We start from the raw sequence: 14,674 nt of genomic DNA, 5'->3' as shown, positions 1-14,674 counted from the left end.
TTCTGGCTAGTGAATACAGATATTTATAAATAGACATTCAACTGAAATGCCACATTCTCCTTTGGTTTATATCTGTTCTAGCCAGTTGCAGGCAGAGAAATGAACAGGTGCGAATGAAAGCATAGTTTGGCTGACAGGACCTTTATTACTAATAGGAAATGTTAGCCAGAAGAAAGACTGTTTTAGCATTCAGATTGCACAGTGGTGGGTGTTGTATAACCATATTCTAATTATTCTTTTAATTTGTGCTGAACTGCATTGCAGATTTCATGTGTCATTGGTTCACTGAAGAACAGGACAGTGTGACTGTTCTGACTTAGAACAGTTCTGCATTAGAACAGGTCTTGTGATTTGTTTATAGTTTGGTCTCTGCCCTTCCCCAAAGAAAACAGGCATGGGAGTAGTCATGAAAACAAAGGTAGTGAAGTTATGTCGTGTGTATGGCTGTCAAGCCATTTACGTTGGAAATGTTTATAATGTCTCAGGTGGCAGAATCTTGCCATATAGCTGTGATTACACTTAGGTTTTCTTTTAATGGGAAGAATAATAGTTACGTAAAATCTCACCTTTGTGAACTTTTACTTGTGTCAGTCCTTGGCTTTCATTCTAATGTGAAGCCCTCAGTGAAACACAAATCTGTCTGCATCAATATTTCTGTACTTACACATTTGCTATCTTTCAGGAACATTTGGAAAGCCTTTATGGAGGCCTCAGCTGGACTCTCTTTCAAGTCGTAGACAGCCAGCAAGTTGCCAACCAAAAACCTCCCATAATAATCCTCATGCCTCATTGGACTTTGATTCAGAGGCAGATGAAGATGGAAAGGAAAGGACAGTTTCTAGAGGAGAAGATAACATTTATACTTACAAACAGTGCTTTGAAAACTTCAGGACTTCTACTTTTCAATCCTGTGATTTGGATACATAGCTCCTTTTGGACCTGCCATTGATTTCTGGAACCAAAGAAATACTTTGACATACTACTACCTCAGTGTGGAATTTTATTTAAAAAGGGAATAAGGAAAGGAAGAAGGGAAGAAAGAAACCACATGATGCTATGAACTCAGAACAAATAAATGCATTTTTATTCAAATAAAACAAAATTGCCAAAATGCTCTAAGTTTTTATACAGGGAAAGCATTCCTTATAAAAAATACTATATTTCTAATTATTTTATAGCTTTGTTTTATGCAAATAATATCTTGTAAATTAATGGTGTAAATAATACAGCATATGTATTTCTATGTCAGACTTCATTTTATTGAAATGAGTAGTAAGCATTCTAATTTTGTACTGTTACTTGTACCTTTTTTATAAATGGAAACTCCATGCTGTTTGCAGGTATCATGCATCTTATTTGCACATTACTTTTAATAAACTATGCTGCCATGTGGTCTCTGACCATACATTACTGTATGAAGAATGAGAAGTGTGAATTGTGTTTGTAGGTAGAGAAAAGGAGTATTGCATCTGTAGGTACCTTCTGTTGCATATTTTCACCTTGATTTGCCTGAAACTTGTGTTTCTGGATTTACTGTGTTAAATGTGTTCAGCTTCTAAGAGTGGGTGTGGTCCTGCCACAATTCCTCGTGGTTGGTAAGATAGCTTCAATCTATTTGTGCCAAAATAAATATGCAAATCTTCCACTTTCTGCATTCCCACAATCAACTATGTATGCATGCATTCTCAGTTTTCATGCACACAAGACTGTAACACTGTCTGCCTGTGCCCGCAACTAGTGTGCATGCATCTGGTGGAGGATATGCACAAATCCATATCAAGCTACTTAGAAAAAAAAAAAAAAAAAAGAGGAAAGGTGCTGGAAGTCTGCCTGGTACCATCACTCTTTTCTAAGTGGTGTACTGTTAAATGTTTGCCAAATATGCAGTGCATGTCTGAGTCTTTGCTTTCCCATACCCTTTCTCCCTATTTTTTGCTTCTGCAACCACTTCCATGCCCAACATAAAAAGGTAATCCAAGTACAAGATAATGTTTTCTTTGGTTTAACTCATGCTTCTGTTCCTTATTCAACAGCCCTTTTCTGGTTATAGATGAGATCTGTGCTTCATTCAATTGCTCAGTCAAGTTGAGCAATTGTAAATTGCTGGATTAAATTTGCAGTAATGAACCCAATGCCTTTAACTATACGAAGTCAGAGAAAGAGGTTGCTTACTCTAAAAAGGTAATTAAAACTAAGTGAAAACACTCTATTTTGGATTTCTATTTACAGATGCCTACTATTTAAAAAAGCTGTGAATCCTGTTGTCATCGCTGCATTAAAACAGCGAGACTCCAAAATGGTTAATATTACAGGACACTGGCTTTTTAAATCTGTCTACTTTGTAGGTGCAAACTTACATGGTTGCCAAATCACTTCTTTTAAACTAAATTAAAAGCAGCTGTTAGAGGAGACCATCACAGACATAGCTAAAGCTAGAGGAAAGGTTTCACTGCCTAGTGTAGCTGAGCTAAGGGCTTTCTGTTGTTTGCAGCCAGAAACCTGGTACCCAGATTGCGATGCAATTTTCCTTTAATTTAGGTGCTAGTATTAGAGACAGGAAGTTAATCCATCCTTAGTCACTGGTGGTCTAAGTGGAGAGAATGGATTTTGCGTGCCTTAGTTTATCATATTTGCCAGATTTTCTGACTCTTATTGTTAATTTGTCTTCATTGCTGCCAGATGTGCTGATGTGGTGACATACGTTGATATGGGTATTTGATTATAATTAAGTGCATTTTGGAAGAGATTAATTTTTCCCAAGTTAAGCACAAAGCTATAAGTCAATAAGGCAAGAAATCTTAAATTTGATTCAGTCAGTAACTCAAGATCACTTCTTCCCACCACTGATCCCAGCTTTTTTTTTTTTTTTTTTTTTTTTTAAGGGGAGGAGAGCTGGAGGGGTGTGTGATTCCTTTGCTTTTTGACATATCTAAAAAAAAAAGTTTTAAAAAATAACTACATCTTTCATTCCATTAATGTTTATACTTATGACTCCATGTTAAAGGTCCATCATGAAAAACAAGCTTTAAGTTTGTTTTCTGTAGCCAGGGTAAGGTTGGGAACGGAGACAGTGTCACTTGTTTATCCCTCTTTCATCTTCCCCCTTAAATACTTTCTTTTTGGACTTTCTGTTAGAGAGTATAAAAATCCTGGTCTTCCAGGGACGTGGATCCGTGTACCCAAGTAGAGGTTCAGGGTCAATGCCTGAATTTTAGACCCTTCCCATCAGATTTCTTTTAGCAGCCTAAAAATACAAATGACTGCAATTGATGCCTTAAATACTCAGGAATGAATGCTCATAAGTCCTTTTGGTAGTTTGAGTTTTCATGTTTATTGTGCTTAAATACAGTGGTAATTGTAAACTGCAAGATAGCTGTGATGACTTACTAGTTCTTTTAAAAACTGTTGATATAACCAAACATCTGTTTTTAAAAACTTGCAAGTGTTGCGTTCATTCTCTTTCCTCTGAAGATCCAGAGGTTAGGGAGCTGGTAGATTGGTGTTTACACAGCTGAAAGCTAAATCATAAGCTGATGTGATAAGAAAATAAATTGCGGCCAACACTGAATAAAGCTTACACTGAATCTTAGAAGAGCCTTAGAATGAGAAGTGTTGCTGAATGACAGAACAGACATTTTGCAGCTTTTTCACCAGCAGTAACTGAAATTTTGTCACCTAATACTTGTAAAATGCTATTTAGGGGCAGTATGCTCTTAATATATTACACAAACTGTTCTGCCCAATAAACTCATACAAACAATTGATGAGGTATAGATTTCTGCAAGCTCTGAATAATCACTTTAAAGAGAGAACTGGAATGATATGTTTACTGGAATCTCTCTGGAGCAAGCATTTCCTAACTAAACAAATCTAATGAGTCCACAATTAGAAAAGCAGCCATATTGTTCAGAAGAAAGTTTGGGCCTAACTAGTTTTCATTGTGGCACCGTCACGATCCATTTAGAGTTGACTACAGAAAACAAAAAAAAAAATTAAAATGAATTCTAAGCCACAGCATTGTGTCCTGAATTACTGTAGAGTTTCTTAAGGTTTTATATGTTCAAAATTGTAGCATCCAGCCTTCCGTTCAGAAGCTGTGCAGACTCTTATTGCAGAGAATGTGTCTGACTAATTTAATATTTTCGCTAAGTAGCTGTATGACATTTCTTTATCTGAAAAGTGGTGGGGAGAGCCTCAGTCTCTTTAGTGAAGAGAGGAAATCAGTGTACTACGAGGCGCACTTCTTGTACATACAGTTTTACTTAGAAGAGGAGCTTACCAGATACCTTTCTTTATTATATTTTGTGGAAGTATTGCACCTGGGAACTAAAGCCATATAGTGCCTTTGTGCAGTTATGTGTGGCAAAAAGTGCTTATGAGGGTGGTCGTGCCTAAGGATTAGGACTCAGTTGTTCCACTGACACAGGATATGGCCCTATCCTATCTTACTGAAAGATACAGGAGGTCTCTCCAATTTCCCAGGCTGCCTTTTCTTCTGCAGTTCAGTACTGCTTCCATGTCCTTTAGGGACCCTCTTTGATAACCCACACTACTCTGTTTCCATTTTCTTGTCTTGCCCTGTCACTGTGGTTGCAAGCTAGGGCAAATGTATTCGGTTTGCAGAGCACAGTGTAGTTCAAGGCAAGAAGTCAGCAGTGCTGAGGAGACGAGAGGAAGCATGCGGAGGCAGGCTAGTCACAGCTTTAGAAAACTTTGTCTGAATATGCAGTAAATGCATAATTGAAGAGACAGAATATAAAATATTTATAATATAATGCATGCATTTCCTTATTCTTTACACTACTTTTTGTGTATTTAGTTCCACTCATTCTCTGTGCTCTAAAATGCCAAAGGCAGCTATGTACCAAAGGGTGTGTCATCTGGAGAGTTATGTCTTACTGCATCTAAATTCTCCTTTTCTGGTCCACAAGAAACACGATCCATTTGTTATTCCCTCTGTGTGTGTGTGTGTTCGAGACTAAATATTGCTGGTACAATGCATAGTTTCCCAGAGTCATGTGCTCTGTGGGGTCCACTGACTGATGGTCCATGTGTCTAAAGAATGTCATGGAATAACAGGACCTGAAAGTAAAATCGGTAGTAATTTAAGTTCACTGCTTGTAAAACAAATTTAGGCATTGTGTCTCAACTCCAGGATTTTATTTCCCACACAACAGAGAACAGAAGCACAAATTATTCTAGGTTATAGACTTCAGTTACAGTACTTCAGTTTTCCACAGACATCAGTACAGTCACTTCAAAGCGCTTGCTTGTTATATCCATTCAGCTTGATTGTTGACTGTGGGCTCTTCACCAACAAATGCAATGCAGGAGCTTGCAGTCTGAACACCTGTATAAACTATGTTCTGAAATGGATGGTGAATAACTTTAAGCCCTGCAAATTTCAAATGTGAAATTTTCACACTGGAAATTAGGATTTTACTTGCTTGACCAAGGTAATCAGATCACCTGAATATAAATCAGGCTTTGAGATTATGTAGGCTGTGATGCTATTACTCTGAAAGACTTGTATGCAGCATGGTCCGAAGAGCCCCTTGTTTGCCATAGCAATGTATAATCCACCTTAATTATTGTCAGCTCTTCCTTTGCTGATGTGCATGTAGAATCTGTGATTTATGTTCTGGGTCCACTGCTGGATAATCAAAATTCAGGTGTTGATTATACAGCCATTTGAAGCAATATAGAATAGAAAGAATGGTTTCATTTGGAAGGGACCTAGAAAGATCATTGAGTCCAACTGAATGTCTCCTCAAACAGTGAGGCTTTGGCTTCATTTGAAGCAAAAGCATGCAAAAACATAAGCTCCTATATAGTTCAAGGAACTACCTTTGGCTCTAATCCTGGTGTCCAGTCTGCTTATTTTAGAAACTACTGAAAAAGACTGTAACGGAGGAATGGACATTGATGTTCAGGTTTTGTTTATGCTTCTGTCTTCAAGTTTGCATTACTATAACATGGAGAATTCGGGGTCCCATCCTCCATTCATCAACGGTGGTGGGGTTTTATGCTCATTTTTGTAGGTGCTCACAGTAGTATCTAATTCTGCCCTGCCGCCAATGTGTTGGCATGCCACGGTGCTGTAAGTCAGATCTACAGAGATCTACAGTGAATGTAGGAGAGGAATACATGTTCCTGTTGTATCATGAAGTGGTTTTGAATAATCTTTTTATTCCAAGGGAATAATTTATGCAGATTTTACCATTCATTCCCTCGTAACAGAGTTCAATACGTTTATCAAGAAGCTAGAGTTGCTCTGTCAGCTATTGAACAGGGCAACTATATCATTTTCTGCAGGACACAGAATATGTTTGAGCTGGAGATACTTCGTGAGAAACTTTTCTGATGCTCAGTCCACATATGGCAGAATTGCTGGTGACAAAAGGCCCTCCAGATGGAAGGGAGAATTGCATCTGAAGAGAGATGTACACCTTTTCCAGACAGGTTAGGAGTTTTTGATACTGCTTTTCAATCTCATTTTGATTTTATACTCTTACAAATAATCAGGAAGACTTATTCCTTCATTTTGTATCAAGAGTTCCCTCATTCTGCTCGTGGCTTACCTGACTACAAGCAGAAAGATATTGTGAACTATTGACTGACAAAGCTGAAAACCAGAGAGCTAGCACAAAAAAGAACTTGGTCCACTGGTATCGCATAATAATTGTAACACATCTCCCAAGGAGAGTACTGTTCAGTAGCTTTGTACAGCTGGGGGTCACTAGTGCAGCTATGAAGAAGCTACTGCTTGAGTAAGTGGTAGAAGACATAAACAAGCCAGCTCTTATAACTGAAACTAGTTCGTTTGCTGGCTTAAAACAAGGTGTACTTGTACTGCTACCTGCTGTGGGTTTGTATGCCAGCAACATTTAGAGAGCATCAGTGCTACGGCAGCCAACTGCCCAGAGCCTGGCTTCTGCCACGCACTGATCATATTCTTTATTAGCGTAAACTTCTTTCTGCTATTAACCTTCCCTCAGGAAAGGGGAAACATGGCCCTCATCATAATTAGCTGACACAGCCCTCTGTGTAAGCTGAAGAATGGAAAGTGTCAGGGGCACTTGCAGCGGCTTCGCAGGTATTTGCTGTAAGCAGGGAAAAGTTAATCTGCTCGTGGATTTTGGCACGAGGACAAAACCTATGTGTAAAATAGTACTTAGGATGAATTAAATTTCACATAACTGTGACCACACAGTAGGTAGAGTAGTAAAATGATGGCAATGATGGAAAATATGACTAATCAGAAAGCTGTATTAACTTAATGAATAAAATTATGTTTTAATGTGAACGAAGGTTCTGAAGTGCCTCATTTTAAAAATGTGTTTGTTTATTGCTCTGTAGCTTGTAACAACTCTGCTTCTTTCACCTACCAGCACACTGTAGCAATTTCATAAGAAATAGCATTTTCACTCAAAAAAGTAAGTTCTTTTTTTTTCTTTAAAAAAAGGGATGAAATTGAAAAGAGAAACTCTGACACTGAGCCACAGAACTCTTTTTGCTAAATTGATTAAATCAGAGCATGAAAAAAGTTCTAGAAAATGGAAATGCTTTGACTTTTCACTTTGGAATTACTTGCTGTTGCAAAATTATTTTTATTTTTAAATTCCTAAGAAGCTCTCACCTTTCTGTACAGAACACAGAGCCCTGCAGGTTATCAGCACAGCACAGTGCAGGTGCAGTGCTCCTGTGGGCAAAGCTGTCACTTGTTTTCTCCCCACTACACATCCCTCTTTCCAAATCCATTTGATCTGACTTCGGCAGGTCCCTGTGGATTGATTCTCTTTGCTGCCAGAGCATGTTTCTTGTCCTGATTTCTTCCTAACAGTTCTGACTCAACAAGTTTCTATGGCCGTAGAGTCAGGCTTAATATTTTTCTGTGCGATTAGATTTATTTTCAGTCTCCATACGTCTGGAGAATTGCAGAAAGGTAGTCCCTGATCTTCCTGTGTAACCTAGCATGGTTTTACTCCCAGCACCAAGTGGCCTCTCTGGACACATCACCACCCCTGCTTGTCTTGCTGCAGCAAACCCCCAGCAGCATTTAGCAGCATTCAGGAGCTGCATGAGCACTGCCCACATCAGCACTCCCATTAAAGTGAAGTGCAAACAAGAGGCTGCATCACACAGGTCTCCCTCCTACAATGATTCTGAGCAAACTTTCTAAAGTCTATGACATTTGATCAACCTTTTTTTTTTTTTTTTTTCCTTAAGTATCACTGTATTGCAGGATGATGGAAATCATATCCAGCATTCCTAAATATTATCAACTGTCTTCCTTGTTTTCTTTACTGTCTCACAGAAGAAATGTTTAATAAGCAAACAGAAAAATTATTTTAGGCACAGAGGCTGGGAAGAGTGATCGGGGAAAGGCACTCCTCCTTCCAACCCAACCTTTCCAACTCTCCAGTAGTGTTGGACCTCTTTCCTCCTCACAAAACATTCTAAAATGGAAAAGCAGAGATTTGTTCATATAGTTCATAGCAATTACAAAATGACTATTATATAAATTTGGTGGATTTTTTTTTTAATATATTTTCTTTTAATGAGGTCTTTCACAAAGGAGTTTTGAGCCTATGTGGGCTTCCTGTTTAAGCTTCAAATTTTCCTCAGGGAAAAAAAATAAAAATAAAAATAAAAAATAAAAGGTCTGCCTTTTTAGGGCCGGATGTTTTATATAGCTAAGTTAAAACATGCCTAGAACAGCTGTGGTTATTCTTCTGTCTGAAAAGTAATGCATTTTTTTATTTCTTGTAATGTTTAGCATATACATTTTTAAACATGTTGTTTATTTCTAGTGTTTTCTGTTTGTTTGTGAATCTCCTACCATCATTAGTTTCACTGAAAGACTGAATTCAAGTGTGCACATTAGTTGCCTCCTCTTCTTCAAATGTTCTTACAGATGTTGCTGTAAATCAATTATGGGGCTGACATAGCATTTGGCTGGGTGACAAATGTTCCATAATAATGCAGCTCAGTAAAATGTGGAATTCATGAGGTTACTGCTTGTAACATTTTCAATGTCGTTGTAAATTCCCAGCCATGTCAGCGCAGGTGGAAACAAAGTCATAAATAAAGTGTGTGTGTGTGTACACACGTGTATGTGGGGAGGGTGGGCAGTGGAGGTTCTCACGTACTCATTCTTCCTAAAGAGTTCCCTGGGTGTTTCACCGCATCCATGATTTAATTCAGCTACTTGAACCAAATTAGAAAAGAAATCCCTTCATTAAAATCAAAATAATCTTGCTAACTAAGTTTCAGTGAGAATTAAGTGCAAATTGAAGCAAGCAGGCTGCTGCAGCCATGGTAGGAGCCAGCCCTGATGAGCCATGCCAGGCTTCATGGCATTGATTCAAGTAGTGACAAAAGAGCCTTTCCAGTAACCCACTGAGAGCAGCTGCATCTCCAAGGACTGAGCCAAGCCACCCCTGATTGTCTTCAAGAGCAACCAGCAGTGAGCTGGAGCTCTATCCTGATGGTCCGCAGTGCCCCACAAGGGTTGGGATATGCCTTATCCAAACATCTTTTTCTTTCCTGTTTCCTTGTGGGATCAAGTCCCAGAAGCAAGACGTTTGGCAGTTTCCTCCTTGTCCAAGCTAATCAGCTTCTAATCCCACATCCTTTTAGGCCACTTCAAGGTATGGTTGTATTTAGGAATATGACTCATCTGCTTGAGTAGCCTGTGCTGAGGAGGTGGCCCAGTCCGGGCTCCCTGAGCATGCCCTTTCTTCTGCCTTTCCTGCAGGAGCTGGCCTTCACGTGAACATGTGCTGAGCCTGTCAAGGAGTCAGACCATCCTTCTGCCCAAAGTAAGTAGCTTCTGGCTGTTCAATTTGAATTCACGAGTGCAGGACTACTCCGGAGTTGTTACACAATAGCTGAGGGTGAAACATTGAGATATCTTAGAATTTGGTGAGCTGTTTCTGCCGTGCTCTAAGAACACTGATTCTATGAATATCACCTCTCTTACAATCACTGCCAGAAAATATTATTGATTAACAATCAAATAATAAGCTCAGCCTAAGAACCTCTTTCTTAGCTATTATTTCAATCATCACTACAGAAACATGATTTAGAACACAATAACATCTATAGTCCACAGATATCGTGACTAACATAGATCTGCATGCAAAACTGGTGTTAAAAGAATGTTTTTTTTTGTTTTTTTAAAAAAAAAAAAGCTGTAGTCTTTAAAATCAGGTGGTATTACTAAAGTTAAACAAGAGTATTTAACCTTTTCAATATCTTCATGTGCTTTCTGTCTTCAGCTGCCTGGAAACACGCGATTTCTTAGATATGGTGATGTATGAATACTGTATTTTCACTACTTAAATTTATTTCAGATATAATCTACCTACTAATGTGTAATAGGATTGTGAACCGAGAAGGATTATTAAACTGTAAAGTTTTCAAAATAAATCAACTAAACTGGAAAAACGAACAGTAAGTTGTTTTTTTTTTCCTGTTATCTACTCTTGTACAGTTATCAGTATTTATACCAGCATTTCCCAAACAGAGCATACTTAAACCTAAAGTCCTCACAGCCAGCAAAATGTTTGATTTAAGGGAACATTCATGATTTTATTCTCAGCATGCTTCAAAATCAGTCTGTGCGCAAAAATTATAATTACCCTGCATTTTGCAAAATAGCATACCTAAATGTATGTCCTGCACAACTGAAAAAGAACTGGTCCAAAAGGTGACCCAAAAGAGTTGATTTTCCCCTTAAGCAGTAGCTGCTTGTTACTGTTGCTGTTGCTGGTCAGTGCCAAGAAGCCACACCAGGCTAGCTCCCACTTGGCAAGGTTCCTCCTTGAGCAGACCTCCAGCCTGCACAGAGATGGCAAGGGCTAAAATATAGGAGTGGTCCTGTGTGATGGCTCATTTTTGTCAGGAGGTTATGGTGGGAAGACTCAATAACTGTCAAGAAGAAATATATGAGAAGAGAAAGAAAATATCCAGGGAGGAGTGTGTGTGGGAGGAATATAAAAACTGGGTAGTATAATTGTTCATGGGCTGGGAGGAATGAGGATGATCAGCTACCAAAAAATCCCAAGAAAGTCCAAACAAAACAGCAAGAGGAATCTGGCTGGCTCCTCCCTGCAGCTGTCCCTGTATGCTGGAGTTTGGGGTGGAGGGAAGGAGACTGGAAATTTGGACTTCTGTCTTACTGTCTCAAAGAAGAGGGACTACTCTACGCATTTTGAACTCTGTTGAATGAAATGAAATCAAACTGTTCTGCCATAGGTTATTATGAAGAATACGTTCATTGTCTTTTATGACAGAGTTGTATGTTGGGCATCATCACCACCCAGCCCTGAAAGATCTGTATTTCCTCACGTGCACTGTGAAGAGCCCACACTGTGAAGCCTGATGACTTTGGTGGAGGTTTTAACTCATGCAGGTAGTAGTTAGGGCTGGGATTCTTCCCACTTCATTTTAGATGACCAAAAGACAGGCCTCCAGCCTCCTATTACATCTGGAATCAGCAGGTAAGTGTATCCCTTCTCTAAAGGAATGAAAGAGCTAAAGGGGCAAAGAAGGCAAACTTCTGTATTTACCTTTGAATACGACTTACTTTCCCTTAATCGATTTAGCACCCATTTCTGGCATCACCTTCTTCTAAACCCATCCAACCAAGGATAAATCAACAATGGCAATTATGAACAATTACCTTTATTTTGAAAATTGAGTTAAATATTGAAGCACCTTTAGTAGAAGAACAAAAAAATTTAATCTTTAAGTGTATCCTTTATGTTTAATTAAACCACCTTTGTGGAGTCCACAAAACTTATAGTACAACCCTAACAAAACTGCAGATCTTCAAGAACTGGGATAGTCAAAGGAAGTAAAAAAAAAATGAATTTCTGTTGGGCAGAATCATGAAAAGATATTTTCTTGTTCTGAGGCCAGTCCTGTTACAACTGAGTACCAGCTGGCCTTGTTTGAAGTCAGTGATAATATTCCCATTAAGATTATTTTAGTGTTCTAACAGTTAAGTACAGAACTACTGGAAGGGCTTGTAACAGCGCAATGGAACACTGGGTTTAGATCTTTCTATTAAAATGATCTAATTTCTTATTAATACAGCCAGCAATTAATTGGCACCAACAAGTGATGGAAATAAATCAATTGAATCAATGTTTGAAATGTGTCATTTCTCAGAAACCTGAATTTTAATTAAAAGTAATAACATACTCTGACACGTGAGCTTGTCTGATCTCCATTCTATTCACACTGAATATGTTAGTTCTTTAAAACACATGTATAATTTTAATTACACTGTTCCATTTTAATATTCTAGCCTTAAACCTGAAACAGTGTATGTAGGAGAAGGCAGTGAAAGAAAAACAAGAGAAGCTTTAACTTTTCCCAGAACATAATAAACTAAACAAATTCATATTCAGACCACCTACATGTCGGAAGTTGTTGTTGCAGTAACTCCTGCATCTCAGTTCAGGAACGTAACAAAACATTTGTACTGCAGACAATCCAGAGGTGCAGGAACCTTTCTCTCCATACAAGTAATATATGGCTGGATGACATTTCTTACCCTAAACTTGCCTATTGTTGGAAGTTACCTCATGGTGCTTCCATCACCTAAAAGTAAGGCATCTGTGTAACCACCCAGCCTTTCCTGGAGGCAAAGAAGGAATCATTGGTATGCTCCTTGACAATTCCTAGAAACAGCATTTCCAGGAGATGTGGCTGATCAGTCTCTCTCTCTTCATAGGGAACCTCCATAGAGACCACAGAGAGCAGGTGTTTAACTGTTAGATGGCAAAACTGGGTGAAACAAATTCCCAGACAGGTGGTAGACAGTTGAAAAAGCCCTGAAATTAGTACATACTGCTTATGGCCTGAGAGATGCATTAGCCTGAGTCCTAGTTTTGTTTGGAAAAAAAGGATATTTTTTTTTCAACATATATACACAGAGATAAAGTACCTTCAAAGCCTAGTGGTCTTGTTTTTCATATTTGTCTCCTTTTCACCTTCATCTGAGATTCATAAATATATGGATATGTATTTATAAGATAAGCATGATCTTTTCTCCTATATTATAATCATCTGGGTTGTAAACCTCAAGTGGAAATGGTTACCACTTTGCCATGCTTGGATATTTGTATTCTAATATAAGCAGGCAAAAGCAAGTCATTCTTTGAAAGGGTCATTCCTTTGAAAAGAAGAGGCAGCTCCACATCTGCCTGCAGAGCATTCCCCAGCTCCCAGTTATTTCAAACCTGACGTCCACCTTTGTGCACCAGATGTCTCATATTTCTGTTTTTCTCACACTCATCATAATTTCGTACACAAGGTAGTTGGCTTTGCTCTGCAGCTGGCTGATTAATCTTAATTAATAAGTTAATTAGTACTTAATAGGTGTTTACTTTCAACTTTTGAGTTTGGTTTCCTGTTTAGTTTTGTGTATTTGGTGAAGGGTATTGAGGGTATTGTCCTTCCATTTTGTCATCTAAAAAGAATTAGTTTTCTTGCAACAGAATGATTTGTATCTCCTATTAATACTTTCTAAATTGAAAAGATCATTCAAGTCCCTTGTTAGCTGAGCACACAAAACCACCTAGAGATAAAAGAAATTGTACAGATCAAGAATGAAAATTTTATTTTATTTTTTTTAAATTCATCCTATCACTCTTGAAACATGATCAGAGTGCTTTAAGGGAAGCATAGCCATCCTTGCCTTGCAGAGGCTGGCTGATCACATCAGGACCAGGTAGCCTTCTGGAAGTACCTGTGTTTCATCAAATACAACGAAATATACTTGGGGAAGAGAGATAGGATCAAGGGAAACAACCTGCGTTAGCAGGAATCATGCCTATGATTTTGCTTTGCCTTGCTTTTTCCACATGTGATGGAGAGACTACTTTATCACTAACACACACACATTCAGAAATGTTATATTTTTACACATGAGGTTCTAACAGCTAGCTATTCATCATTAAATTGAATGGAACTACAAAATTTTTTAAATACATAAATGTGAAAACAGGCACAGTTTTTATCTCATGCTCCCCAAAGACCTAATATATTCACTCTGATTATGAATCCTGAGAGGTGGGCCCAAGGAACATGGAGGAGTATTATATTTAATTTACTGTTTTGTTATAAAATGTTCCATTATGTAAGTATTTATTTTGTAAGTCTGAATAGTAAATATACATTTCTCTGATGGAAATTCTTAAAATTTAATACCACCACCCAGATATGTAAACAAAGGATAAGGTGAGTCTCAAGATACAGAATGAAAATAGAGATTAAAATGTATTTTTTTTTTTTTTTGGAAAGGAAAGGAAAGGAAAGGAAAGGAAAGGAAAGGAAAGGAAAGGAAAGGAAAGGAAAGGAAAGGAAAGGAAAGGAAAGGAAAGGAAAGGAAAGGAAAGGAAAGGAAAGGAAAGGAAAGGAAAAGAAAGGAAAGGAAAGGAAGAGAGAAAGAGAGAAAAAAAGGAAGGAAGGAAGGAAGGAAGGAAGGAAGGAAGGAAGGAAGGAAGGAAGAGAGAAAGAGAGAGAGAGAGAAAGAAAGAAAGAAAGAAAGAAAGAAAGAAAGAAAGAAAGAAAGAAAGAAAGAAAAAGAAAGAAAGAAAGAGAAAAAGAAAGAAAGAAAGAAAGAAAGAAAGAAAGAAAGAAAGAAAGAAAGAAAGAA

The 14,674-nt window shown here is 38.1% G+C and overlaps 1 protein-coding gene across 2 annotated transcripts in view; it reads left to right on the top strand.

Moving 5' to 3' along the window:
* Nucleotides 1-1,392, top strand: part of LRIG3 (leucine rich repeats and immunoglobulin like domains 3) — a 55,754-nt gene extending 54,362 nt beyond the window's left edge. For both annotated transcript variants that reach the window (XM_040552021.1, XM_040552014.1), the window contains one exon: nucleotides 683-1,392. In XM_040552021.1, the coding sequence (XP_040407955.1) occupies nucleotides 683-927 (245 nt within the window). In that variant the 3' untranslated portion in view covers nucleotides 928-1,392. The remainder of the gene's footprint in view (nucleotides 1-682) is intronic.
* Nucleotides 1,393-14,674: the final 13,282 nt, after the last annotated feature.

Source organism: Cygnus olor, chromosome 1 (assembly GCF_009769625.2).
Source record: "Cygnus olor isolate bCygOlo1 chromosome 1, bCygOlo1.pri.v2, whole genome shotgun sequence".
NCBI lineage: Eukaryota > Metazoa > Chordata > Aves > Anseriformes > Anatidae > Cygnus > Cygnus olor.
Note: the sequence above shows the minus strand (reverse complement) of the source record. Positions and strands in the feature narration are given on the sequence as shown.